The sequence below is a fragment of the Mauremys reevesii genome, linkage group 22 (assembly GCF_016161935.1).
Source record: "Mauremys reevesii isolate NIE-2019 linkage group 22, ASM1616193v1, whole genome shotgun sequence".
NCBI lineage: Eukaryota > Metazoa > Chordata > Testudines > Geoemydidae > Mauremys > Mauremys reevesii.
In genome coordinates, this window is record NC_052644.1 from 8,396,778 (window position 1) to 8,424,495 (window position 27,718).

Here is a 27,718-nt window from a genome sequence, read left to right on the forward strand (position 1 = left end):
TGGGCCAGACTCCTCTGCGGCACAATGGGGACCTGGGTAACTGTAGCTCCCACTGGTTGGATTTGGTGTCAACGGAGCCTGCAGCCGCTCACTCCAACTAAAAATCCAGGGCCAATTTCTCAAGAGTCCGGTTCCCAATCACTGGGTTCCGGTGGATTTGCATTTCAGGGAATTAGTCCTGAAGTTGTAACTTCCCCAAGAGCTGGACACAGGAGACGCAATTCTTCCTCACTTCCTGTCCTATTACATATTCCCTGTCCTGTTTCTCAGCTGCCCTAGAGCTACTGTGCATATATCTCACCCAGGGGATCTCCGTATAACTCTAGGCATCCCTCTGCCCTCTGTCAGTTGCATCTAGTTATCTTTGGGCCAGACTCCTCTGTGGCACAATGGGGACCTGGGGATCACCCCAGCATGGCACAAAGGGCCTTTAGTGCAGGGAGCAAATTCGGGGTTACATTAAGTGTCACTCTTCCCATGGTATCAGTGCTGACCCCATTTTCCCCACACAGTTTTACATTCCTGTGCTGCAAGGAGCGGGATGGGGGCTCAGTAGGGGGCGTTCTCCCCTCGCAGTCAGTGCTGATCCCAGTGCCCCAGCAGAGCACTTAGGGCCTGCGCTGCAGGGAGCAGTATGTGCGCCTCAGTGAGAGATCCTCTCTGTTGCCGGTCGCTCTGATCTCCCTGCCCTACTACTGCACAATGGAGCACTGTGTAACCGTAAATCCCATTTGTTGGATTTGGGGTTGAATGGGTCCTGCAGCCACTCCTGGTGATTTCCATCTCAACTAATTACCCCTGAACCTGTAATATGCCCCACTGATGTTACTGGAGACAGGTTCTTCCTTATTTCCTCTCCTACACAGCCCATGAGTTTCTGTGCCCTGTCTCTCATCTACCCTGTTCCACCGCAGAGGTGGCTGCATGGTAGTGGTGGGGAGTAGGGCTGTCAAGTTATTAAAACAAATAATTGTGATTAATTGTGAGATAAAAATAATCATGATTAATTGCACAGGTAATCGCCACTTTGCATAATAAGAGAATAGCATTTATTTCCATTTTTTGGGATGTTTTCTACATTTTCAAATACATTGATTTCAATTACAATACAGGATACAAAATGTACAGTGCCCTGTTTATATTTATTTATTACAAATATTTGCACTGTAAAAAAGAAAGAAAAGAAATAGTACTTCCAATTCACCTCATACAAGTACTGTAGTGCCATCTCTTTATCAGGAAAGTTGAACTTACAAATGTACAATGATTTACAAATAATAACTGCACCGCTTCTGGCATGTAAGCTGCTCCTTGGATTGTGCAACCGAATGACACTAGCCAATATCTCCGGTCCCAGACACAATCCTAGGAACCTCTATTTTCCAGTGTCCAGTTATGCCCGCTGGACACTGAGACCTTATATGAGTGTGTCAATTTAAAGAAATTGATATGTACCAGGCTTGTTATCCCAAGGGAAATCTCTGACATGCTTCAAACCAAAGGCACTGCTTCAGGTAGAATAAACAAACCAATTTATTAACTATAAAGATACATTTTAAGTGATTATAAGTCAAAGCAAAACAAGTCAGATTTGGTCAAATGAAATAAAAGAAAAACACATTCTAAGCTGATGTGGACACTTTCAGTGCCCTTACAAACTTAGATGCTTCTCACCACAGGCTGGCTGGTTGGTCTTCAGCCAGGCTCTCCCCTTTGATCAGCGCTTCAGTCACTTGCTGGTGGTGGTGTCTGTAGATGTAAGTGGAAGAGAGAAGAAGAGCCTGGCAAACATCTCTCCCTTTTATCATGTTCTTTCTTCCCTCTTGGCTTTGCCCCCACCCCCGCCTTCAGAGTCAGGTGAGCATTACCTCATTGCAGTCCCAAACTGACCAAAGGAAGGGGGGTGACTCACTCGAGAGTCCAACACATCCTTTTGTTGCTGCTTAGGCCAGCGTCCTTTGTTCCTGTGAGGCTGGGCTGGGTTTGTCCCATGCATGCCTTGATGAGGTGTGAACTGCCCCTCTGCTCTTAGAGAGTTTTTGCCTGGGCTTATTTTAAACCATGAGGATACATTTTCAGCCTCATAACTATATACATGAAATTTTAACCTATAACATTACTGCAACAACAATTACTATAACATCATTATAACAACAATCCTCGGTGCATCATGAGCCTTCCGAAGACACTCAACATGACAAACTTTGCACTGGATACCACACAGTCCTTTTATAAGGATGAACATGGGGGTGCTCCCCGGAGGTACAGAGCGTCACAGGTACCTTCTTTGCGTTTTGTCAAATCTGCAGTGAAGGTGTTCTTAAAATGAGCAACATTTGCTGAGTCATCATCCGAGACTACTGTAACATGAAAGATATGGCAGAATGCAGGTAAAATACATAGCAGGAGATAAACAATTCTCCCCTAAGAATTTCAGTGACAAATTACATTAACACCTTGCTTTTTTAACGAGCATCATGAATATGTTAGTATGTCGTGTGGAATGGTGGCCAAAGCATGAAGGAGCATGGGAATGTTTAGCATATCTGGCACGTAAATACCTTGCAATGCCACCTACAAAAGTGCCATGCAAACGCCTCTTCTCACTTTCGGGTGACACTGCAAATAAGAAGCAGGCAGCATTATCTCCCATAAATGTAACAAACTTGTTTGTCTGAGTGATTGGCTGAACAAGAAGTAAGGATGAGAGGATGTGTAGGCTCTAAGTTTTCCATTGGTGTTTTTTTTTTTTGAGTGCAATCTACATTTGTAAGTTGCATTTTCACAATAAAGAGGTTGCACTGCAGTACTTGTATGAGGTGAATTGCAAAATACTATTTCTTTTACCATTTTTACAGTGCAAATATTTGTAATCCAAAATATAATAAAAGCTGTTTTTTCCAGCACTTCACCAACCGGAAAGCTCTATATATTGGCATTTCTGATCTTCATTGAAATACCGGTTTATAGTTCGGTTGGCGCAGGCAGGGCCGCCCAGAGGATTCAGGCGGCCTGGGGCAAAGCAATTTCGGGGCCCCTTCCATAAAAAAAATGACAATACTATATTCTCATGGGGGCCCCTGCAGCACCCAGTCCCTGTCCTGCCTGCGGGGCCCTGGGAAAATTGCTCCACTTGCTCCCCCCCCCCCCCCCGGGCGGCCCTGGAAAAAATAAACCTTCCACATCTTGGCACGAACCCAGTTTTGAGTATCCCTGGTTCTCAGCATCAGCTAGTGCTAAAATGCACTAAAGCTCATTAAAAGGGTTGGACAAATATTTTCCATCAAAACTTTTTTTGGATCAAAAACTAGGGGTTTTTAAAAAGCAGAAAAAAATCACAGACAATGTCTGCTTTCCTTCAAAATTTGTTGTGTTTTTTTTAATTGAAAAGCTGAAATTAGTCTGCCAAAACCTGAACATGGTTTGGGGTTTCAGAAATGTGTGGCCAAATATTTGCTGCTTGCTTTGTTTGATTGTTTAAAGAAACAATAAAAAAATTCTGCTTAAAAAAAATCCAAAACTTTTGAACCACCTCAGCTTGTGACCAAACGCCTGAGCTCATCCAGTCAGCGATTTTTTTCAGGTTTCTGATACTCTGCTGGCTTCCTTGGCTCATACCTGTCTCCATAACTTTAGGTTCATTTAGCTCAGAACATACTGGTTCAAACCAAAGGTCCATCCAGCCCAGTATCCTGTCTACTGACAATGGCCAATGCCAAGTGTCCCAGAGGGAGTGAATCTAACACTCATAACACCTAATAGACTCATAGAATATTAGGGTTGGAAGGGACCTCAAGAGATCATCTAGTCCAACCCCCTGCTCAAAGCAGGGCCAATCCCCAAATGGCCCCCTCAAGGATTGAATTTACAACCGTAATGATCAAGTGATCTCTCTCCTGCCATCCATCTCCACCCTCTGACAGAGGCTAGGGACTCCATTCCTTACCCATCCTGGCTAATAGTCATTTATGGACTTAACCTCCATGCATTTATCTGTTTCCTAGAGACTGGCTCCATGGGGTCCCTCACAAACTGGAGACGGTTACTGTGGGTTAGTCTTTAGTATGGCTTATGTACATACTCCACGAACTCAGCATTTGAGCTTGGTGTTTTGTTTTTTTTTGCGAAAAGGGGCTGCTAACGAGGAGTTTCACAAGGGAGTTCTCCAGGTGACAGAGGAGCAAACACAGCATCCTTGGGGTAAGTTGAACTTACAAATGTAGATTGATTTACAAATAATAACTGCACAGCTTCTGGCATGGGACATTAGGGATCTATTATCGACCATCTGACCAGGACAGTGATAGTGATGATGAAATGCTAAGGGAAATTAGAGAGGCTATGAAAATTAAGAACTTATTAATAGTGGGGGATTTCAATTATCCCCATATTGACTGGGGACATTTCACTTCAGGACAAAATGCAGAGATAAAATGTCTCGATACTTTTAATGACTGCTTCATGGAGCAGCTGGTATGGGAACCCACAAGGGGAGAGGCAACACTAGATTTAATCCTGAATGGAGCTCAGGAGCTGGTCCAAGAGGTAACTATAGCAGGACCGCTTGGAAATAGTGAGCATAATACAATAGCGTTCAACATCCCTGTGGTGGGAAGAACATCTCAACAGCAGTTGAGATGGCACTGTGGCATTTAATTTCATAAGGGGGAACAATGCAAAAATGAGGGGGTTAGTTAAACAAAAGTTAAAAGGTACAGTGACTAAAGTGAAATCCCTGCAAGCTGCATGGGCGCTTTTTAAAGACACCGTAATAGAGGCCCAACTTCAATGTATACCCCAAATTAAGAAACACAGTAAAAGAACTAAAAAGGAGCCACCGTGGTTTAACAACCCTGTAAAAGAAGCAGTGAGAGATAAAAAGACTTCCTTTAAAAATTGGAAGTCAAATCCTAGTGAGGCAAATAGAAAGGAGCATAAAAACTGCCAAAGTAAGTGCAAGGGTGTAATAAGAAAAGCCAAAGAGCGGTTTGAAGAACAGCTAGCCAAAAACTTCAAAGGTAATAAGAAAATGGTTTTTAAGTAAATCAGAAGCAGGAAGCCTGCTAAACAACCAGTGGGGCCCTTTGATGATCGAGATATAAAAGGAGCACTTCAAGACGATAAAGTCATTGCAGAGAAACTGCAATGGATTCTTTGCTTCAGACTTCACAGCTGAGGATGTTAGGGAGATTCCCAAACCTGAGCCGGCTTTTGTAGGTGACAAATCTGAGGAACTGTCACAGATCGAAGTGTCACTATAGGAGGTTTTGGAATTAATTGATAAACTCAACATTAACAAGTCACCGGGACCAGATGGCATTCACCCAAGAATTCTGAAAGAACTCAAATGTGAAGTTGCAGAACTATTAACTAAGGTTTGTAACCTGTCCTTTAAATCAGCTTCTGTACCCAATGACTGGAAGTTAGCTAATGTAACATCAATATTTAAAAAGGGCTCTAGAGGTGATCCCGGCAATTACAGACCGGTAGGTTTAATGTCGGTACCAGGCAAATTAGTTGAAACAATAGTTAAGAATAAAATTGTCAGACACATAGAAAAACATAAACTGTTGAGCAATAGTAAACATGATTTCTGTAAAGGGAAATCGTATCTTACTAATCTATTAGAGTTCTTTGAAGGGGTCAACAAACATGTGGACAAGGGGGATCCAGTGGATGCAGTGTACTTGGATTTCCAGAAAGCCTTTGACAAGGTCCCTCACCAAAGGCTGTTATGTAAATTAAGTTGTCATGGGATAAAAGGGAAGGTCCTTTTATGGACTGAGAACTGGTTAAAAGACATGAAACCAAAGATAGGAATTAATGGTAAATTCTCAGAATGGAGAGGGGTCACTTGTGGTCAGGGCCGGCTCCAGACCCCAGCGCGCCAAGCACGCGCTTAGGGCTGCGTCCCGTGGGAGGGCGTCAGGCAGCGCCGGTGGACCTCCCGCAGGCATGCCTGCAGAGGGTCTGCTGGTCCCACGGCTCCGGTGGACCTCCCGCAGATGTGCCTGCGGAGGGTCCGCTGGTTCCGAGGCTTTGGTGGAGCATCCGCAGGCATGCCTGCGGGAGGTCCACTGGAGCCGTGGGACTGGTGACCGCCAGAGTGCCCCCCCCCCCCACAGCGTGCCGCCCTGCTTGGGGCAGTGGAAATCCTAGAGCTGCCCCTGCTAGTGGTGGTGCCAAAGGGTCAGTCCGAGGACCAATCCTATTCAATTTATTCATAAATGATCTGGAGAAAGGGGTAAACAGTGAAGTGGCAAAGTTTGCAGATGACACGAAACTGCTCAACATAGTTAAGACCAAAGCAGATTGTGAAGAACTTCAAAAAGATCTCACAAAACTAAATGATTGGGCAACAAAATGGCAAATGAAATTGAATGTGGATAAATGTAAAATAATGCACATTGGAAAAAATAACCCCAACTATACAAACAATATGATGGGGGCTAATTTAGCTACAGCGTGTCAGGAAAACGATTTTGGCGTTATCGTGGATAGTTCTCTGAAGATGGCCACGCAGTGTGCAGAGGAGGTCAAAAAAGCAAACAGGATGTTAGGAATAATTAAAAATGGGATAGAGAATAAGACTTAGAATATATTATTGCCTTTATATAAATCCATGGTACGCCCACATCTTGAATACTGCTTACAGATGTGGTCTCCTCACCTTAAAAAAGATATACTGGCATTAGAAAAGGTTCAGAAAAGGGCAACTAAAATGATTAGGGGTTTGGAGAGGGACACTCAGAGCATGGTGTTATATCCCTCTCCATCCTGGCTAATAGCCACTGATGGACCTATACTCCAGGAATTTATCTAGTTCTTTTAAAAATCCTATTATAGTTTTGGTCTTTACAGCATCCCCTGGCAAAAAGTTCCACGGGTTGACTGTATGTTGTGTGAAGAAGTACTTCCTCTTGTTTTTTTAAAACCTGCTGCCTATTAATTTCATTGGGTGACTACTAGTTCTTGTGTTATGTGAAGGATTAAATAACATTTCCTTATTCACTTTCTTTACAGCAGTCAAGATTTTATAGACGTCTATCATATCCCCCCTTAGTCATCTCTGTTCTAAGCTGAAAATTCTCAGTCATTTTAATCTCTCCTCCTGTTTCATACCCCTAATAATTTTAGTTGCCCATCTCTGTACCTTTTCCAATTCCACTATATTTTCTTGGGGATGGGGTGACCAGATCTGCACACTGTATTCGAGGTGTGCACGTACCATGGATTTATATACAGGCAATATGATATTTTCTGTCTTATTATCTATCCCTTTCTTAATGATTCCCAACATTCCCTTTGCTTTTTTGACTGCCACTGCACGTTGAGTGGATGTTTTCAGAAAACTATCCACAATGATTCCAAGATCTTTCTTGAGTGTTTAATAGCTAATTCAGACTCCATCATTTTGTATTGTGACAAAGTTCCTCTATCTTGGTGGGTCCTGCGCTTATTTGGCAGATTTGCTCACCTCAGTGATCTTCCCCACAGTCTGGGTCAACTTCTCCTGTGTCTGATCAGGCATTGGGAGGTTTGGGGGGAACCCGGGCCCGCCCTCTACTCCGGGTCCCAGCCCAGGGCCCTGTTGATTGCAGCTGTCTATAGTGCCTCCTGTACTGGCTGCATGACAGCTACAACTCCCTGGGCTACTTCCCTTGGCCTCCTCCAAACACCTTCTTTATCCTCACCACAGGACCTTCCTACTGGTGTCTGATAACACTTGTACTCCTTAGTCCTCCAGCAGCACAGCCTCTCACTCTCAGCTCCTTGTGCCTCTTGCTCCCAGCTCCTCACACGCACTTCCTCTCCTCTGGCTCCTCCCCGCCCGATTGGAGTGAGCTCCTTTTTAAACCCAGGTGCCCTGATTAGCCTGCCTTGATTGGCTGCAGGTGTTCTAATCAGCCTGGCTGCCTTAATTGGTTCTAGCAGATTCCTGATTTCTCTAGTGCAGCCCCTGCTCTGGTCACTTAGGGAACGGAAAACTACTCATCCAGTGACCAGTATATTTGCCCTCTACCAGACTCCTGTAAAACCCAGGGTTGTGAGTTCAGTCCTTGAGGGGGCCACTTAGGAATCTGGGGCAAAAATTGGTCCTGCTAGTGAAGGCAGCGGGTTGGACTCAATGACCTTTCAAGGTCCCTTCCAGTTCTAGGAGATTGGTATATCTCCAATTATTACCAGATTCCTGTACCCCACTGGCCTAGGTCTGTCACAGTATGTATAGTTGAGATTGTTTTCCAATGTGCATTACTTTGCATTTATCAACATTGAATTTCATCTGCCATTTTGTTGCCCTGTCACCCAGTTTTGTGAGATCCCTTTGTAACTTTTTGCAGTCTGCCTGGGACTTAGAATCATAGAATGTCAGGGTTGGAAGGGTTCTCAGGAGGTCATCTAGTCCAACGCCCTGCTCAAAGCAGGAGAAATCCCCAGCGAAATCATCCCAGCCAGGGCTTTGTCAAGCCTGACCTTAAAAACCTCTAAGGAAGGAGATTCCACCACCGCCCTAGGTAACCCATTCCAGTGCTTCACCACCCTCCTAGTGAAAAAGTTTTTCCTAATATCCAACCTAAACCTCCTGCACTGCAACTTGAGACCAATACTCCTTGTTTTGTCATCTGGTACCACTGAGAACAGTCTAGATCCATCCTCTTTGGAACCCCCTTTCAGGTAGTTGAAAGCAGCTATCAAATCCCCCCTCATTCTTCTCTTCTGCAGACTAAACAATCCCAGTTCCCTCAGCCTCTCCTCATAAGTCATGTGCTCCAGCCCCCTAATCATTTGTGTTGCCCTTCGCTGGACTCCTTCCAATTTTTCCACATCCTTCTTGTAGTGTGGTGCCCAAAACTGGAAACAGTACTCCAGATGAGGCCTCACCAATGTCGAATGGAGGGGAATGACCACGTCCCTCGATCTGCTGGCAATGCCCATAATTATACAGCCCAAAATGCTGTTAGCTTTCTTGACAACAAGGGCACACGGTTGACTCATATCCAGCTTCTTGTCCACTGGAACTCCTAGGTACTTTTCTACAGAACTGCTTCCTAGCCATTCGGTCCCTAGTCTGTAACAGTGAATGGGATTCTTCCGTCCTTAACTATCTTGAATAGTTTTATATCATCTGCAAATTTTGCCACCTCACTGTTTACCCATTTTTCTAGATCATTTATGAGTATGTTGAACAGTAATGGTCCCAGTACCAACCCCTCAGGGATACCACTATTTATTTCTCTCCATTCTGAAAAACTGATAATTTATTCCTACCCTTTGTTTCCCACCTTTTAACCAGATCCATGAGAGGACTTTCCCCTTATCCCATGATGGCTTACTTTTCAAAAGTCAATTTAGATTAAATATTTTTTTTTAAAATTATATGTTGTTAGAAATCTAGACCTGTTATATGTTTTGGTATAACTTGTATTATCCTTATGTTAAATTTGCATTATCGTAACAAAACATTTTACTTTATTCATATCTCTTTTTTAGATCTCATCGGCTCTGACACCCCCCCTGTAAATTCGAACACCCCCCCCCATTTCAATTTCTGGGGAAACCACTGAGAGGGAGGGATGAAGGGGGGAGGCTGTGCACCACAAGACAGCTGATTGCCACTGGCAGGAGGCGGTGGGAGTAGGGGGAAGACTCTGATTCCTTGGGGCCACCGGCAGGCGGGAGGCACTGGGGGGGGGCAGGAGAGCTGATGGGGGGCTGCCAGCCTGTTTAATACCTGTATTAAATTGCTTGTTTAAAATTGTTTAAAATGTATATAATGCCTTTTGTCTGGCAATTTTTTTTTCCTGGAACCTGATCCCCCCTATTTACATTAATTCTTATGGGGAAATTGGATTTTCTTAACATTGTTTTGCTTAAAATCGCATTTTTCAGGACCATAACGACAACGTTAAGTGAGGAATTACAGTATTTTACACACATCGCCACGTAGTGGCTGAGCAGTATACTACAGCTTAGTACTCCATTAGACAGCATGTGGGGCTGTCAAACTCCAGGTTGGGGGGGAGCCAGGCCTGAGGGGAGCAGGGTGTGGGGGTCCTTCAGAGGTGCAGGCAGTGTGAAAGGAGGTGGCTTGGTTTGGAAGGGCTGGTGCAGTGCCACTGGTTCTGACGTCGCTCACCAGGTCTTGTCTTTTGCTGGCTACTTAGGGCTCTTCTGCACTGGAAACATTACAGTGGCAGCTCTGCAGCTACAGCACTTCTGTGTAGATGCGACCGATGCCGACAGGAGAGGCAGGAGGGTCAATCCACCTCTCTGAGAGGCAGTAGATAGGTCACTGAAATACAACATGCAGCTGAGTCTTTTCTCTCAGTGCATCAAGAGATGTGAGGGGAGAGCTCAATCAGGCCACTGCTTACATGAGCCAATGTTTGGAGATTCCCAAGGTGTCCAGCCATGGAGACAGAGACTTACCTCATTTCTTTGCTTTCTTTCAGCTTCCATGACAGGATTCCCCATGACAGGTAAATACAAACGTAGGCAGAGGGTGTGGAGTCTGTCTGTATGTGTGGGGTGCATGCTGCAGTGTGCAGCTATCTCATAAATTGGGGTGAGGAAGGGACAAGTTAAGGTTATTTAATCTAGTCATTCAAGTGTAGGACTGGAGACCTGAATTCAAATCCTGCCTCTGCCAGACTCACTCCATGGTCTCAACCCATCACTTCCTCACTACATGTCCTAATTTCCCCACCAGTGAATTGTTAACAAGGCGGGCTGTGTGGCAGAATGCAGGGCATCCTGGCTGTTGGATACCAGTGGAAATCCCCACCCATCCAGCATCTGAAGGGCTCACCCTTGCCCAGTAAGGCTGATTGAAATTTTGGCTCTGGCAGTGGCTGTCTGAGGTGACCCCAGATTTATCCTGGGATAGGATCTGCCACAACAGATATTTTGCCTGGCTGTGGCTGGTGAGTGGCCCCACCCCTGCACAGGGCAAGTGGATCTTCAGTCACTTGCTGCTGGTGGTGTATATTGATGTAGGTGGAAGAGAGAAGAAGAGGATGACAAACATCTCTCTCTTTTATCATGTTCTTTCTTCCCTCTTGGCTTTGCCCCCACCCTTCAGAGTCAGGTGAGCATTACCTCGTCGCAGTCCCAAACTAACCAAAGAATCCGAGACTACTGTAACATGAGTGATTTCACAGTGTAGCGATTCGAGGGGCAGCAATGGGACGGGTTGTAAAGAAATGGTTCTGTTGCCGGCTCAAAGGGCCCAAGGAGGAGCAACAGCGGGGGTTCGTTGCCCGGTGTGCGTCGCACTAATTAACACACCAGGGTGGAGAAGCAAACCAAGTTTATTTGAGCTCAAAAAGGTGCCAGGGAGAAAAAGCATTCTCAAATTCTGCATACCCGCGTGCAGGCGGGGTCCCAGTATTTATATCTTAAGCTGTTTGTGTAAGCCTTTTGTTTTGTTTTCCCCCTCACCCCTCCTTTCCCAACAGCAGTTACTTTAAACATTATATTATAGCATGTTAGAAAAGTTCTCATCCGCATGTTTATCTATTGGCCTTGTCAGCTCAGGCACATGAAGACTTCTCCCCCTTTCCTCCCCCCCTTATCACTACTTTTGCTAGTTTAAGCAGGACTGCAGCTGTTTGCTAGAAAAGCTGACTCTCACATATTCTGCTTTTAGGCTGTTAGCATGTAGCTTGGTTAAAGTTTCCAAAATGGAGTTACTGTGGCTCACTTAGACCCAGAGCAGGGGCCTCATTGACACTTGTGGTCTTCCACTGCCCCCAAGTTACCTAGATTTATGCCTAGTGACACCAACAGTTCCATGGCCAATAAAATCATACCACGCTGACTAGAGCCTAGACTCATTGAACGAGATACTTTTCTGTCTGGTAGAGCAACACTCACCTCACAGTCCTTCCAGGGTTTTACTCCAGGCCTGGCTGTGATCTCCTGTTCCTGAGACAAACGCTGTCAGCTGCCTCCTGGGTGAAAGGGAGCTCTTGTCCCCTCTCCTCTTTCTTTGTGGGTACAGACCATTGTCTCTTCCCAGAGGAGGTCTCTCTTCACAGGCTCGTGCTGAGGGTCCTTTGTCTTTGTAAATTCTCATGTCCCGACTGGGCCCAGATAGTGAATACAGCCTGTCTCCAGTGTTGGGCTTTGTTCTATGTGCTGATTGGCTCAGCTGAACGGATTGCCATGGTGCAGGTGACAAGCTTCACTTCAACACTTCTAGAGCCTCATATTCCACATTTGATAGCTCTCTTCAACTATGTCCCATCCAAACATCTTGCCCCCGTTAGGGTGACGAGTGGGCTGCTGTCTCTCAGTAGGGATCTCACATGCCATGTTTGGTGAACTATTGTGCTTATATCTCACCCAGGGGATTGCCATATAACTCTGGGCATCCCTGTTCCCTCTACCAGTTGGCATCTAGTTATCTGTGGGCAGACTCCTCTGTGGCAGAATGGGACCTGGGGAGCACCCCAGTATGGTGCTAAGGGTCTGTACTGCACGGAGCTGGTTCGGGGTCACAGTAAGTGTCGCTCTTCTCATGGTGTCAGTTCTGACCCCATTTCTCCCATGCAGTTCTACAGGCCTGTGCTGTAGGGAGCAGGATGGGGGCTCTTTTGGGGGTGATTTCCCCTCGCAGTCAGTGCTGGCCGCAGTGCCTCAGCACAGTACTTAGGATCTGTGCTGCAGGGAGCAGTACGTGAGAGACCCTCCCTATTGCTGATCGCTCTGATCCCTCTGCCCCGCTACAGCACAATGGGGTGCTGGGTAACCAGAGATCCCATTTGTGGGATTTGGTGTTGAATGGATCCCGCAGCCACTCAGGGATCCCTTTATGAAGTGTGGGGTTCTTTTCCCCGTCACTCCGGGTGATCTTCATCTCAGCTAATTACCCCTGAACCTGTAATATGCCCAACTACTGTGACTAGAGACAGGTTCTTCCTCACTTCCTCTTCTACACTCCCTTCCCCTTTGGGGGGAGGGATAGCTCAGTGGTTTGAGCATTGGCCTGTTAACCCCAGGGTTATGAATTCAATCCTTGAGGGGGCCACTTAAGAATCTGGAGCAAAAATTGGTCCTGTTAGTGAAGGCAGGGTGCTGGACTCAATGACCTTTCAAGGTCACTTTCAGTTCTAGGAGATTGGTATATCTCCAATTATTATTAATTTTTCTATTACACAGCCCATGAGTTTCTGTGCTCCGTCTCTCGTCTACTCTGTTCCACCCCACAGGTGGCTGCATGGTAGTGGTGGGGAGTAGGGCTGTCAAGTTATTAAAAGAAATTGTGATTAATTGTGAGATAAAAATTATTCAAGATTAATTGCACAAGCAATCGTCCCTTTACACAATAATAGAATACAATTTATTTCAATTTTTGGGATGTTTTCTACATTTTCAAATACATTGATTTCAAATACAATTCAGAATACAAAGTGTACAGTGCTCACTTTATATTTATTTTTTATTACAAGTATTTGCACTGTAAAAAAGAGAGAAAAGAAATAGTATTTTCAATTCACCTCATACAAGTACTGTTGTGCCATCTCTTTATCTGGAAAGTTGAACTTACAAATGTAGAATGATTTACAAATAATAACTGTACAGCCTCTGGCATGTAAGCTGCTCCTTGGTTTGTGCAACCAAATGACACTAGCCAATATCTCCAGTCCCAGACACAACCCTTGGAACCCCCATCTTGCAGTGTCCAGTTATGCCCACTAGACACTGGGACCTTATATGAGTGTGTCAATTTAACAAAGAAATTGATATGTACCAGGCTTCTTATCCCACGGGGAATCTGACATACTTCAAACCAAATGCACTTCTTCAGGTAGAATAAACAAATCAATTTATTAACTATAAAGATAGATTTTAAGTTATTATAAGTCAAAGCAAAACAAGTCAGATTTGGTCTAATGAAATAAAATAAAAACCCATTCTAAGCTGATCTGGACACTTTCAATGCCCTTATAAACTTAGATGCTTCTCACCACAGGCCGGCTGGTTGCTCTTCAGCCAGGCTCTCCCCTTTGATCAGCGCTTTAGTCGCTTGCTGGTGGTGGTGTATGTAGATGTATGTAAAAGAGAGAAGAAGAGCCTGGCAAACATCTCTCTCTTTTATCATGTTCTTTCTTCCCTCTTGGCTTTGCCCCCCCGCCCTCCTCAGAGTCAGGTGATCATTACCTCATTGGAGTCCCAAACTAACCAAAGGAAGGAGGGTGACTCACTCGATAGTCCAACACATCCTTTTGTTGCTGCCCAGGCCAGCATCCTTTGTTCCTGTGTGGCTGGGCTGGGTTTGTCCCATGCATGCCTTGATGAGGTGTGAACTGCCCCTCTGCTCTTAGAGAGTTTTTGTCTGGGCTTATTTTAAGCCATGAGGATACATTTTCAGCCTCATAACTATATACATGAAATTATAATCTATAACATGACTGCAACAACAATTACTATAACATCACTATAACAACAATCCTTGGTGCATCATGAGCCTTCCGAAGATACCCAACATGACAAACTTTGCATTGGATACCACACAGTCCTTTTATAAGGATGAACATGGGGGTGCTCCCCCAAGGTACAGAGCGTCACAGGTACCTTCTTTGCGTTTTGTCAAATCTGCAGTGAAGGTGTTCTTAAAATGAGCAACATTTGCTGAGTCATCATCCGAGACTACTGTAACATGAAAGATATGGCAGAATGCAGGTAAAATACATAGCAGGAGATGCACAATTCTCCCCTAAGAATGTCAGTCACAAATTACATTAAGACCTTACTTTTTTAACGAGCATCATGAATATGTTAGTATGTCGTGTGGAATGGTGGCCAAAGCATGAAGGAGCATGGGAATGTTTAGCATATTTGGCACGTAAATACCTTGCAATGCCACCTACAAAAGTGCCATGCAAACGCCTCTTCTCACTTTTGGGTGACACTGCAAATAAGAAGCAGGCAGCATTATCTCCCGTAAATATAACAACCTTGTTTGTCTGAGCGATTGGCTGAACAAGAAGTAAGACTGAGAGGATGTGTAGGCTCTAAGTTTTCCATTGGTTGTTTTTTTTTTTTTGAGTGCAATTATGTAAGAAAAAAAATTCTATATTTGTAAATTGCACTTTCACAATAAAGAGATTGCACTGCAGGACTTGTATGAGGTGAATTGCAAAATACTATTTCTTTTACCATTTTTACTGTGCAAATATTTGTAATCCAAAATACAGTAACAGCTGTTTTTTCCAGCACTTCACCAACCGGAAAGCTCTATATATTGGCATTTCTGATCTTCATTGAAATACCGGTTTATAGTTTGGTTGGCGCAGGCAGGGCCACCCAGAGGATTCAGGGGGCCTGGGGCAAAGCAATTTCGGGGGCCCCTTCCATAAAAAAATGGCAATACTATATTCTCATGGGGGCCCCTGTGGGCCCCGGGGCAAATTGCTCCACTTGCTCCCCTCCCCACAGGCGGACCTGGGAAAAATAAACCTGCCGCATCTCGGCACAAACCCAGTTTTGAGACAACTTCTTGACAAGGTATCACTGGTTCTCAGCATCAGCTAGTGTTAAAAGGCACTAAAGCTCATTAAAAGGGTTGGACAAATATTTTCCATCAAAAGTTTTTTTGGTTTGAAAACTAGGGGGTTTTTAAAAGCAGAAAAAAATGATGGACAATGTCTGCTTTCCTTCAAAATTTGTTGTGGTTTTTTTAATTGAAAAGCTGAAATTAGTCTGCCAAAACCTGAACATGGTTTGAGGTTTCAGAAATGTGTGGCCAAATATTTGCTGCTTGCTTTGTTTGATTGTTTAAAGAAACAATAAAAAGATTCTGCTTAAAAGAAATCCAAAACTTTTGAACCACCTCAGCTTGTGACCAAATGCCTGAGCTCATCCAGTCAGAGATTTTTTTCAGGTTTCTGATACTCTGCTGGCTTCTTTGGCTCATATCTGTCTCCATAACTTTGGGTTCATTTAGCTCAGAACATACTGGGTCAAACCAAAGGTCCATCCAGCCCAGTATCCTGTCTATTGACAATGGCCAATGCCAAGTGTCCCAGAGGGAGTGAATCTAACAGGTAATAGACTCATAGAATATTAGGGTTGGAAGGGACCTCAAGAGATCATCTAGTCCAACCCCCTGCTCAAAGCAGGGCCAATCCCCAAATGGCCCCCTCAAGGATTGAATTTACAACCGTAATGATCAAGTGATCTCTCTCCTGCCGTCCATCTCCACCCTCTGACAGAGGCTAGGGACTCCATTCCTTACCCATCCTGGCTAATAGTCATTAATGGACTTAACCTCCATGCATTTAGCTGTTTCCTAGAGACTGGCTCCATGGGGTCCCTCACAAACTGGAGACGGTTACTGTGGGTTAGTCTTTAGTATGGCTTATGTACATACTCCACGAACTCAGCATTTGAGCTTGGTTTTGTTTTTTTGCGAACAGGGGCTGCTAACGAGGAGTTTCACAAGGGAGTTCTCCAGGTGACAGAGGAGCAAACACAGCATCCTTGGGGTAAGTTGAGCTTACAAATGTAGATTGATTTACAAATAATAACTGCACAGCTTCTGGCACGGGGTATAACATTAGGGATCTATTATCGACCATCTGACCAGGACAGTGATAGTGATGATGAAATGCTAAGGGAAATTACAGAGGCTATGAAAATTAAGAACTTATTAATAGTGGGGGATTTCAATTATCTCCATATTGACTGGGGACATTTCACTTCAGGACGAAATGCAGAGATAAAATTGTTTTTTTTTTTTGAGTGCAATCTACATTTGTAAATTGCATTTTCACAATAAAGCGGTTGCACTGCAGTACTTGTATGAGGTGAATTGCAAAATACTATTTCTTTTACCATTTTTACAGTACAAATATTTGTAATCCAAAATATAATAAAAGCTGTTTTTTCCAGCACTTCACCAACCGGAAAGCTCTATATGTTGGCATTTCTGATCTTTATTGAAATACCAGTTTATAGTTCGGTTGGCGCAGGCAGGGCCGCCCAGAGGATTCAGGGGACCTGGGGCAAAGCAATTTTTGGGGCCCCTTCTATAAAAAAAATGACAATACTATATTCTCATGGGGGCCCCTGCGGGGCCCTGGGAAAATTGCTCCACTTGCTCCCCCCCACACCCTTACGGGCGGCCCTGGAAAAAATAAACCTTCCACATCTTGGCACGAACCCAGTTTTGAGAAAATTTCTTGACAAGGTATCACTGGTTCTCAGCATCAGCTAGTGCTAAAAGGCACTAAAGCTCATTAAAAGGGTTGGACAAATATTTTCCATCAAAACTTTTTTTGGATCAAAAACTAGGGGTTTTTAAAAAGCAGAAAAAAATCACGGACAATGTCTGCTTTCCTTCAAAATTTGTTGTGTTTTTTTTAATTGAAAAGCTGAAATTAGTCTGCCAAAACCTGAACATGGTTTGGGGTTTCAGAAATGTGTGGCCAAATATTTGCTGCTTGCTTTGTTTGATTGTTTAATGAAACAATAAAAAAATTCTGCTTAAAAAAAATCCAAAACTTTTGAACCACCTCAGCTTGTGACCAAACGCCTGAGCTCATTCAGTCAGCAATTTTGTTCAGGTTTCTGATACTCTGCTGGCTTCCTTGGCTCATATCTGTCTCCATAACTTTAGGTTCATTTAGCTCAGAACATACTGGGTCAAACCAAAGGTTCATCTAGCCCAGTATCCTGTCTACTGACAATGGCCAATGCCAAGTGTCCCAGAGGGAGTGAATCTAACACTCATAACACCTAATAGACTCATAGAATATTAGGGTTGGAAGGGACCTCAAGAGATCATCTAGTCCAACCCTCTGCTCAAAGCAGGGCCAATCCCCAATTGGCCCCCTCAAGGATTGAATTTACAACCGTAATGATCAAGTGATCTCTCTCCTGCCATCCATCTCCACCCTCCGACAGAGTCTAGGGACTCCATTCCTTACCCATCCTGGCTAATAGTCATTTATGGACTTAACCTCCATGCATTTATCTGTTTCCTAGAGACTGGCTCCATGGGGTCCCTCACAAACTAGAGACGGTTACTGTGGGTTAGTCTTTAGTATGGCTTATGTACATACTCCACGAACTCAGCATTTGAGCTTGGTGTTTTGGGTTTTTTTGCGAAAAGGGGCTGCTAACGAGGAGTTTCACAAGGGAGTTCTCCAGGTGACGGAGGAGCAAACACAGCATCCTTGGGGTAAGTTGAACTTACAAATGTAGATTGATTTACAAATAATAACTGCACAGCTTCTGGCATGGGGTATAACATTAGGGATATATTATCGACCATCTGACCAGGACAGTGATAGTGATGATGAAATGCTAAGGGAAATTAGAGAGGCTATGAAAATTAAGAACCCAATAATAGTGGGGGATTTCAATTATCCCCATATTGACTGGGGACATTTCACTTCAGGACGAAATGCAGAGATAAAATTTCTCGATACTTTTAATGACTGCTTCATGGAGCAGCTGGTATGGGAACCCACAAGGGGAGAGGCAACACTAGATTTAATCCTGAATGGAGCTCAGGAGCTGGTCCAAGAGGTAACTATAGCAGGACCGCTTGGAAATAGTGACCATAATACAATAGCATTCAACATCCCTGTGGTGGGAAGAACATCTCAACAGCAGTTGAGATGGTACTGTGGCATTTAATTTCATAAGGGTGAACTATGCAAAAATGAGGGGGTTAGTTAAACAAAAGTTAAAAGGTACAGTGACTAAAGTGAAACCCCTGCAAGCTGCATGGGCGCTTTTTAAAGACACTGTAAAAGAGGCCCAACTTCAATGTATACCCCAAATTAAGAAACACAGTAAAAGAACTAAAAAGGAGCCACCGTGGCTTAACAACCCTGTAAAAGAAGCAGTGAGAGATAAAAAGACTTCCTTTAAAAATTGGAAGTCAAATCCTAGCGAGGCAAATAGAAAGGAGCATAAACACTGCCAAAGTAAGTGCAAGAGTGTAATAAGAAAAGCCAAAGAGCAGTTTGAAGAACAGCTAGCCAAAAACTTCAAAGGTAATAACAAAATGGTTTTTAAATAAATCAGAAGCAGGAAGCCTGCTAAACAACCAGTGGGGCCCCTGGATGATCGAGATACAAAAGGAGCACTTCAAGACGATAAAGTCATTGCAGACAAACTTCAATGGATTCTCTGCTTCAGACATCACGGCTGAGGATGTTAGGGAGATTCCCAAACCTGAGCCGGCTTTTGTAGGTGACAAATCTGAGGAACTGTCACAGATCAAAGTGTCACTATAGGAGGTTTTGGAATTAATTGATAAACTCACCGGGACCAGATGGCATTCACCCAAGAATTCTGAAAGAACTCAAATGTGAAATTGCAGAACTATTAACTAAGGTTTGTAACCTGTCCTTTAAATCAGCTTCTGTACCCAGTGACTGGAAGTTAGCTAATGTAACATCAATATTTAAAAAGGGCTCTAGAGGTGATCCCGGCAATTACAGACCGGTAGGTTTAATGTCGGTACCAGGCAAATTAGTTGAAACAATAGTTAAGAATAAAATTGTCAGACACATAGAAAAACATAAACTGTTGAGCAATAGTAAACATGATTTCTGTAAAGGGAAATCGTATCTTACTAATCTATTAGAGTTCTTTGAAGGGGTCAACAAACATGTGGACAAGGGGGATCCAGTGGATGCAGTGTACTAGGATTTCCAGAAAGCCTTTGACAAGGTCCCTCACCAAAGGCTGTTATGTAAATTAAGTTGTCATGGGATAAAAGGGAAGGTCCTTTTATGGACTGAGAACTGGTTAAAAGACATGAAACCAAAGATAGGAATTAATGGTAAATTCTCAGAATGGAGAGGGGTCACTAGTGGTCAGGGCCGGCTCCAGACCCCAGCGCGCCAAGCACGCACTTAGGGCGGCGTCCCGCGGGAGGGCATCAGGCAGCGCCGGTGGACCTCCCGCAGGCATGCCTGCAGAGGGTCCACTGGTCCCGCGGCTCCGGTGGACCTCCCGCAGATGTGCCTGCGGAGGGTCCGCTGGTTCCGAGGCTTTGGTGGAGCATCCGCAGGCATGCCTGCGGGAGGTCCACCGGAGGCGTGGGCCCAGCGGACCCTCCGCAAGCATGTCTGTGGGAGGTCCACCAGAGCCGTGGGACTGGTGACCGCCAGAGTGCCCCCCCCCACAGCGTGCCGCCCTGCTTGGGGCAGTGGAAATCCTAGAGCCGCCCCTGCTAGTGGTGGTGCCAAAGGGTCAGTCCGAGGACCAATCCTATTCAATTTATTCATAAATGATCTGGAGAAAGGGGTAAACAGTGAAGTGGCAAAGTTTGCAGATGACACGAAACTGCTCAACATAGTTAAGACCAAAGCAGATTGTGAAGAACTTCAAAAAGATCTCACAAAACTAAATGATTGGGCAACAAAATGGCAAATGAAATTGAATGTGGATAAATGTAAAATAATGCACATTGGAAAAAATAACCCCAACTATACAAACAATATGATGGGGGCTAATTTAGCTACAGCGTGTCAGGAAAACGATTTTGGCGTTATCGTGGATAGTTCTCTGAAGATGGCCACGCAGTGTGCAGAGGAGGTCAAAAAAGCAAACAGGATGTTAGGAATAATTAAAAATGGGATAGAGAATAAGACTTAGAATATATTATTGCCTTTATATAAATCCATGGTAAGCCCACATCTCAAATACTGCTTACAGATGTCACCTTAAAAAAGACATACTGGCATTAGAAAAGGTTCAGAAAAGGGCAACTAAAATGATTAGGGGTTTGGAGAGGGACACTCAGAGCATGGTGTTATATCCCTCTCCATCCTGGCTAATAGCCACTGATGGACCTATACTCCAGGAATTTATCTAGTTCTTTTTAAAATCCTATTATAGTTTTGGTCTCTACAGCATCCCCTGGCAAAAAGTTCCACGGGTTGACTGTATGTTGTGTGAAGAGTACTTCCTCTTGTTTTTTTAAAACCTGCTGCCTATTAATTTCATTGGGTGACTGCTAGTTCTTGTGTTATGTGAAGGATTAAATAACATTTCCTTATTCACTTTCTTTACACCAGTCAAGATTTTATAGACATCTATCATATCCCCCCTTAGTCATCTCTGTTCTAAGCTGAAAATTCTCAGTCATTTTAATCTCTCCTCCTGTTTCATACCCCTAATAATTTTAGTTGCCCATCTCTGTACCTTTTCCAATTCCACTATATTTTCTTGGGGATGGGGTGACCAGATCTGCACACTGTATTCAAGGTGTGCACATACCATGGATTTATATACAGGCAATATGATATTTTCTGTCTTATTATCTATCCCTTTCTTAATGATTCCCAACATTCCCTTTGCTTTTTTGACTACCACTTCACGTTGAGTGGATGTTTTCAGAAAACTATCCACAATGATTCCAAGATCTTTCTTGAGTGTTTAATAGCTAATTCAGACTCCATCATTTTGTATTGTGACAAAGTTCCTCTATCTTGGTGGGTCCTGAGCTTATTTGGCAGATTTGCTCACCTCAGTGATCTTCCCCACAGTCTGGGTCAACTTCTCCTGTGTCTGATCAGGCATTGGGAGGTTTGGGGGGAACCCGGGCCCGCCCTCTACTCCGGGTCCCAGCCCAGGGCCCTGTGGATTGCAGCTGTCTATAGTGCCTCCTGTACCAGCTGCATGACAGCTACAACTCCCTGGGCTACTTCCCCATAGCCTCCTCCAAACACCTTCTTTATCCTCACCACAGGACCTTCCTACTGGTGTCTGATAACACTTGTACTCCTTAGTCCTCCAGCAGCACAGCCTCTCACTCTCAGCTCCTTGTGCCTCTTGCTCCCAGCTCCTCACACGCACTTCTTCTCCTCTGGCTCCTCCCCGCCTGATTGGAGTGAGCTCCTTTTTAAACCTAGGTGCCCTGATTAGCCTGCCTTGATTGGCTGCAGGTGTTCTAATCAGGCTGGCTGCCTTAATTGGTTCTAGCAGGTTCCTGATTACTCTAGTGCAGCCCCTGCTCTGGTCACTTAGGGAACGGAAAACTACTCATCCAGTGACCAGTATATTTGCCCTCTACCAGACTCCTGTAAAACCCAGGGTTGTGAGTTCAGTCCTTGAGGGGGCCACTTAGGAATCTGGGGCAAAAATTGGTCCTGCTAGTGAAGGCAGCGGGTTGGACTCAATGACGTTTCAAGGTCCCTTCCAGTTCTAGGAGATTGGTATATCTCCAATTATTACCAGATTCCTGTACCCCACTGGCCTGGGTCTGTCACAGTATGTATAGTTGAGATTGTTTTCCAATGTGCATTACTTTGCATTTATCAACATTGAATTTCATCTGCCATTTTGTTGCCCTGTCACCCAGTTTTGTGAGTTCCCTTTGTAACTTTTTGCAGTCTGCCTGGGACTTAGAATCATAGAATGTCAGGGTTGGAAGGGTTCTCAGGAGGTATCTAGTCCAACACCCTGCTCAAAGCAGGAGCAATCCCCAGCGAAATCATCCCGGCCAGGGCTTTGTCAAGCCTGACCTTAAAAACCTCTAAGGAAGGAGATTCCACCACCGCCCTAGGTAACCCATTCCAGTGCTTCACCACCCTCCTAGTGAAAAAGTTTTTCCTAATATCCAACCTAAACCTCCTGCACTGCAACTTGAGACCAATACTCCTTGTTTTGTCATCTGGTACCACTGAGAACAGTCTAGATCCATCCTCTTTGGAACCCCCTTTCAGGTAGTTGAAAGCAGCTATCAAATCCCCCCTCATTCTTCTCTTCTGCAGACTAAACAATCCCAGTTCCCTCAGCCTCTCCTCATAAGTCATGTGCTCCAGCCCCCTAATCATTTGTGTTGCCCTTCGCTGGACTCCTTCCAATTTTCCACATCCTTCTTGTAGTGTGGGGCCCAAAACTGGAAACAGTACTCCAAATGAGGCCTCACCAATGTCGAATGGAGGGGAATGACCACATCCCTCGATCTGCTGGCAATGCCCCTAATTATACAGCCCAAAATGCTGTTAGCTTTCTTTACAAGGGCACACTGTTGACTCATATCCAGCTTCTTGTCCACTGGAACTCCTAGGTACTTTTCTACAGAACTGCTTCCTAGCCATTCGGTCCCTAGTCTGTAACAGTGAATGGGATTCTTCCGTCCTTAACTATCTTGAATAGTTTTATATCATCTGCAAATTTTGCCACCTCACTGTTTACCCATTTTTCTAGATCATATATGAGAATGTTGAACAGTAATGGTCCCAGTACCAACCCCTCAGGGATACCACTATTTATTTCTCTCCATTCTGAAAAACTGATAATTTATTCCTACCCTTTGTTTCCCACCTTTTAACCAGATCCATGAGAGGACTTTTCCCTTATCCCATGATGGCTTACTTTTCAAAAGTCAATTTAGATTAAGTACATTTTTTTTAAATTATATGTTGTTAGAAATCTAGACCTGTTATATGTTTTGTATTATCCTTATGTTAAATTTGCATTATCGTAACAAAACATTTTACTTTATTCATATCTCTTTTTTAGATCTCATCGGCTCTGACACCCCCCCTGTAAATTCGAACACCCCCCCCATTTCAATTTCTGGGGAAACCACTGAGAGGGAGGGAGGAAGGGGGGAGGCTTTGCGCCGCAAGACAGCTGATTGCCACTGGCAGGAGGCGGGGGGAGTAGGGGAAAGGCGCTGATCCCTGGGGGCCACCGGCAGGCGGGAGGCACTGGGGGGGGGGCAGGAGAGCTGATGGGGAGCTGCCAGCCTGTTTAACACCTGTATTAAATTGCTTGTTTAAAATTGTTTAAAATGTATATAATGCCTTTTGTCTGGCAAATTTTTTTTTCCTGGAACCTGATCCCCCCTATTTACATTAATTCTAATGGGGAAATTGGATTTTCTTAACATTGTTTTGCTTAAAATCGCATTTTTCAGGACCATAACTACAACGTTAAGTGAGGAATTACAGTATTTTACACACATCGCCACCTAGTGGCTGAGCAGTATACTACAGCTTAGCACTCCATTAGACAGCATGTGGGGCTGTCAAACTCCAGGTTGTGGGGGAGCCAGGCCTGAGGGGAGCAGGGTGTGGGGGTCCTTCAGAGGTGCAGGCAGTGTGAAAGGAGGTGGCTTGGTTTGGAAGGGCTGGTGCAGTGTCACTGGTTCTGACGTCGCTCACCAGGTCTTGTCTTTTGCTGGCTCCTTAGGGCTCTTCTGCACTGGAAACATTACAGTGGCATGGTGGCAGCTCTGCAGCTACAGCACTTCTGTGTAGATGCGACCGATGCCGACAGGAGGGGCAGGAGGGTCAATCCACCTCTCTGAGAGGCAGTAGATAGGTCACTGAAATACAACATGCAGCTGAGTCTTTTCTCTCGGTGCATCAAGAGATGTGAGGGGAGAGCTCACTCAGGCCACTGCTTACATGAGCCAATGTTTGGAGATTCCCAAGGTGTCTAGCCATGGATACAGAGACTTACCTCATTTCTTTGCTTTCTTTCAGCTTCCATGACAGGATTCCCCATGACAGGTAAATACAAACATAGGCAGAGGGTGCAGGGGTCTGTCCGTATGTGTGGGGTGCATGCTGCAGTGTGCAGCTATCTCATAAATTGGGGTTAGGAAGGGACAAGTTAAGGTTATTTAATCTAGTCATTCAAGTGTAGGACTGGAGACCTGAATTCAAATCCTGCCTCTGCCAGATTCACTCCATGGTCTCAGCCCATCACTTCCTCACTACGTGTCCTAATTTCCCCACCAGTGAATTGTTAACAAGGCGGGCTGTGTGGCAGAGTGCAGGGCATCCTGGCTGTTGGATACTAGTGGAAATCCCCAGCCATCCAGCATCTGAAGGGCTCACCCTTGCCCAGTAAGGCAGATTGAAATTTTGGCTCTGGCAGTGGCTGTCTGAGGTGACCCCAGATTTATCCTGGGATAGGATCTGCCACAACAGATATTTTGCCTGGCTGTGGCTGGTGAGTGGCCCCACCCCTGCACAGGGCAAGTGGATCTTCAGTCACTTGCTGCTGGTGGTGTATATAGATGTAGGTGGAAGAGAGAGGAAGAGCCTGGCAAACATCTCTCCCTTTTATCATGTTCTTTCTTCCCTCTTGGCTTTGCCCCCACCCCCGCCTTCAGAGTCAGGTGAGCATTACCTCATTGCAGTCCCAAACTAACCAAAGGAAGGAGGGTGACTCATTCAAGAGTCCAACACATCCTTTTGTTGCTGCCTAGGCCAGCATCCTTTGTTCCTGTGAGGCTGGGCTGGGTTTGTCCCATGCATGCCTTGATGAGGTGTGAACTGCCCCTCTGCTCTTAGAGAGTTTTTGCCTGGGCTTATTTTAAGCCATGAGAACACATTTTCAGCCCCATAACTATATACATGAAATTATAACCTATAACATTGCTGTAACATTACTGCAACAACAATTACTATAACAACACTGTAACAACAATCCTCGGTGCATCATGAGCCTTCCGAAGACACCCAACATGACAAACTTTGCATTGGATACCACACCATCCTTTTATAAGGATGAACATGGGGGTGCTCCCCCGAGGTACAGAGCGTCACAGGTACCTTCTTTGCGTTTTGTCAAATCTGCAGTGAAGGTGTTCTTAAAATGAGCAACATTTGCTGAGTCATCATCCGAGACTACTTTAACATGAAAGATATGGCAGAATGCAGGTAAAATACATAGCAGGAGATACACAATTCTCCCCTAAGAATTTCAGTGACAAATTACATTAACACCTTGCTTTTTTTATGAGCATCATGAATATGTTAGTAAGTCGTCTGGAATGGTGGCTGAAGCATACAGGGGCATGTGAATGTTTAGCATATCTGGCACGCAAATACCTTGCATTGCCACCTACAAAAGTGCCATGCACTTCTCCCTTTCGGGTGACACTGCAAATAAGAAGCAGGCAGCATTATCTCCCGTAAATATAACAAACTTGTTTGTCTGAGCGATTGGCTGAACAAGAAGCAAGACTGAGAGGATGTGTAGGCTCTAAGTTTTCCATTGGTTGTTGTTTTCTTTGAGTGCAATTATGTAACAAAAAAAATTCTATATTTGTAAATTGCACTTTCACAATAAAGAGCTGGCACTGCATTAGTTGTATGAGGTGAATTGCAAAATACTATTTCTTCTATCATTTTTACAGTGCAAATATTTGTAATCCAAAATACAGTAAAAGCTGTTTTTTCCAGCACTACACCAACCGGAAAGCTCTATATATTGGCATTTCTGATCTTCATTGAAATACCGGTTTATAGTTTGGTTGGCGCAGGCAGGGCCACCCAGAGGATTCAGGGGGCCTGGGGTAAAGCAATTTCGAGGGCCCCATCCATAAAAAAATGGCAATACTATACAATACTATAGTCTGATAGGGCCCCTGCGGGGCCCGGGGCAAATTGCTCCACTTGCTTCCTCACCCCCTCCCCACTGGCGGCCTTGGGAAAAATAAACCTTCCACATCTTGGCACAAACCCAGTTTTGAGAAAACTTCTTGACAAGGTATCACTGGTTCTCAGCATCAGCTAGTGCTAAAAGGCACTAAAGCTCATTAAAAGGGTTGGACAAATATTTTCCATCAAAACTTTTTTTGGTTCGAAAACTAGGGGTTTTTTAAAAAGCAGAAAAAAATCACGGACAATGTCTGCTTTCCTTCATAATTTGTTGTGGTTTTTTTAATTGAAAAGCTGAAATTATTCTGCCAAAACCTGAACATGGTTTGGGGTTTCAGAAATGTGTGGCCAAATATTTGCTGCTTGCTTTGTTTGATTGTTTAAAGAAACAATAAAAAAATTCTGCTTAAAATTTTTTTTGAACCACCTCAGCTTGTGACCAAACGCCTGAGCTCATCCAGTCAGAGATTTTGTTCAGGTTTCTGATACTCTGCTGGCTTCCTTGACTCATATCTGTCTCCATAACTTTGGGTTCATTTAGCTTAGAACATAAGAATGGCCATACTGGTTCAAACCAAAGGTCCATCCAGCCCAGTATCCTGTCTATTCACAATGGCCAATGCCAAGTGTCCCAGAGGGAGTGAATCTAACAGGTAATGATCAAGTGATCTCTCTCCTGCCATCCATCTCCACCCTCTGACAGAGACTGGGTACTCCATTCCTTACCCATCCTGGCTAATAGTCATTAATGGACTTAACCTCCATGTATCTATCTATTTCCATGGGGTCCCTCACAAACTGGAGACGGTTACTGTGGGTTTGTCATTAGTATAGCTTATGTACATACTCCACGAACTCAGCATTTGAGCTTGGTTTTTTTTTGCTGTTGTTGCGAACAGGGGCTGCTAACGAGGAGATTCGCAAGGGAGTTCTCCAGGTGACAGAGAAGCAAACACAGCATCCTTGGGGTAAGTGACTGTCTGTCGTGCATGTTTGCTTGTGTTTGGGGGTTACTTGCTGTTTGCTGAGCTTGTGTTTGTCAGTCTGTTTGATTGGTTGGTTGTTTGAAGGACCGTGCGCTGTGGCTGGCAGTTGGAGGCTGTGAGCTTCAAAGGAAGGTCTGAAAGCTAGAAGCCTCTGGTAATTGGCTGAGCCTTAATCAGTGGGCGGGGCAGTCACACAGGCCAGGGCTTTATAAGGCCACACAAAAGCAACTAGGGAGCTTTGTGAACAGGGGCTTCTAACAGGGAGTTTCACAAGGGAGCTGGGAAGAGGAGTGGGAAGGGAGCAGGGCTCCTGTGCTGGTGCAATCTGTTTCCCTTTATTCCTCTTAAAACCTA

The 27,718-nt window shown here is 44.5% G+C and overlaps 1 protein-coding gene across 1 annotated transcript in view; it reads left to right on the top strand.

The window, feature by feature from the left end:
- The window catches only part of LOC120388133, a 736,578-nt gene that overhangs the window by 26,948 nt on the left and 681,912 nt on the right, over window positions 1-27,718 (top strand). The window contains 5 exon segments of the mRNA XM_039509761.1: window positions 4,132-4,200; window positions 10,455-10,481; window positions 16,425-16,493; window positions 18,122-18,190; window positions 24,471-24,497. Coding sequence (XP_039365695.1) covers window positions 4,132-4,200; window positions 10,455-10,481; window positions 16,425-16,493; window positions 18,122-18,190; window positions 24,471-24,497 — 261 coding nt within the window.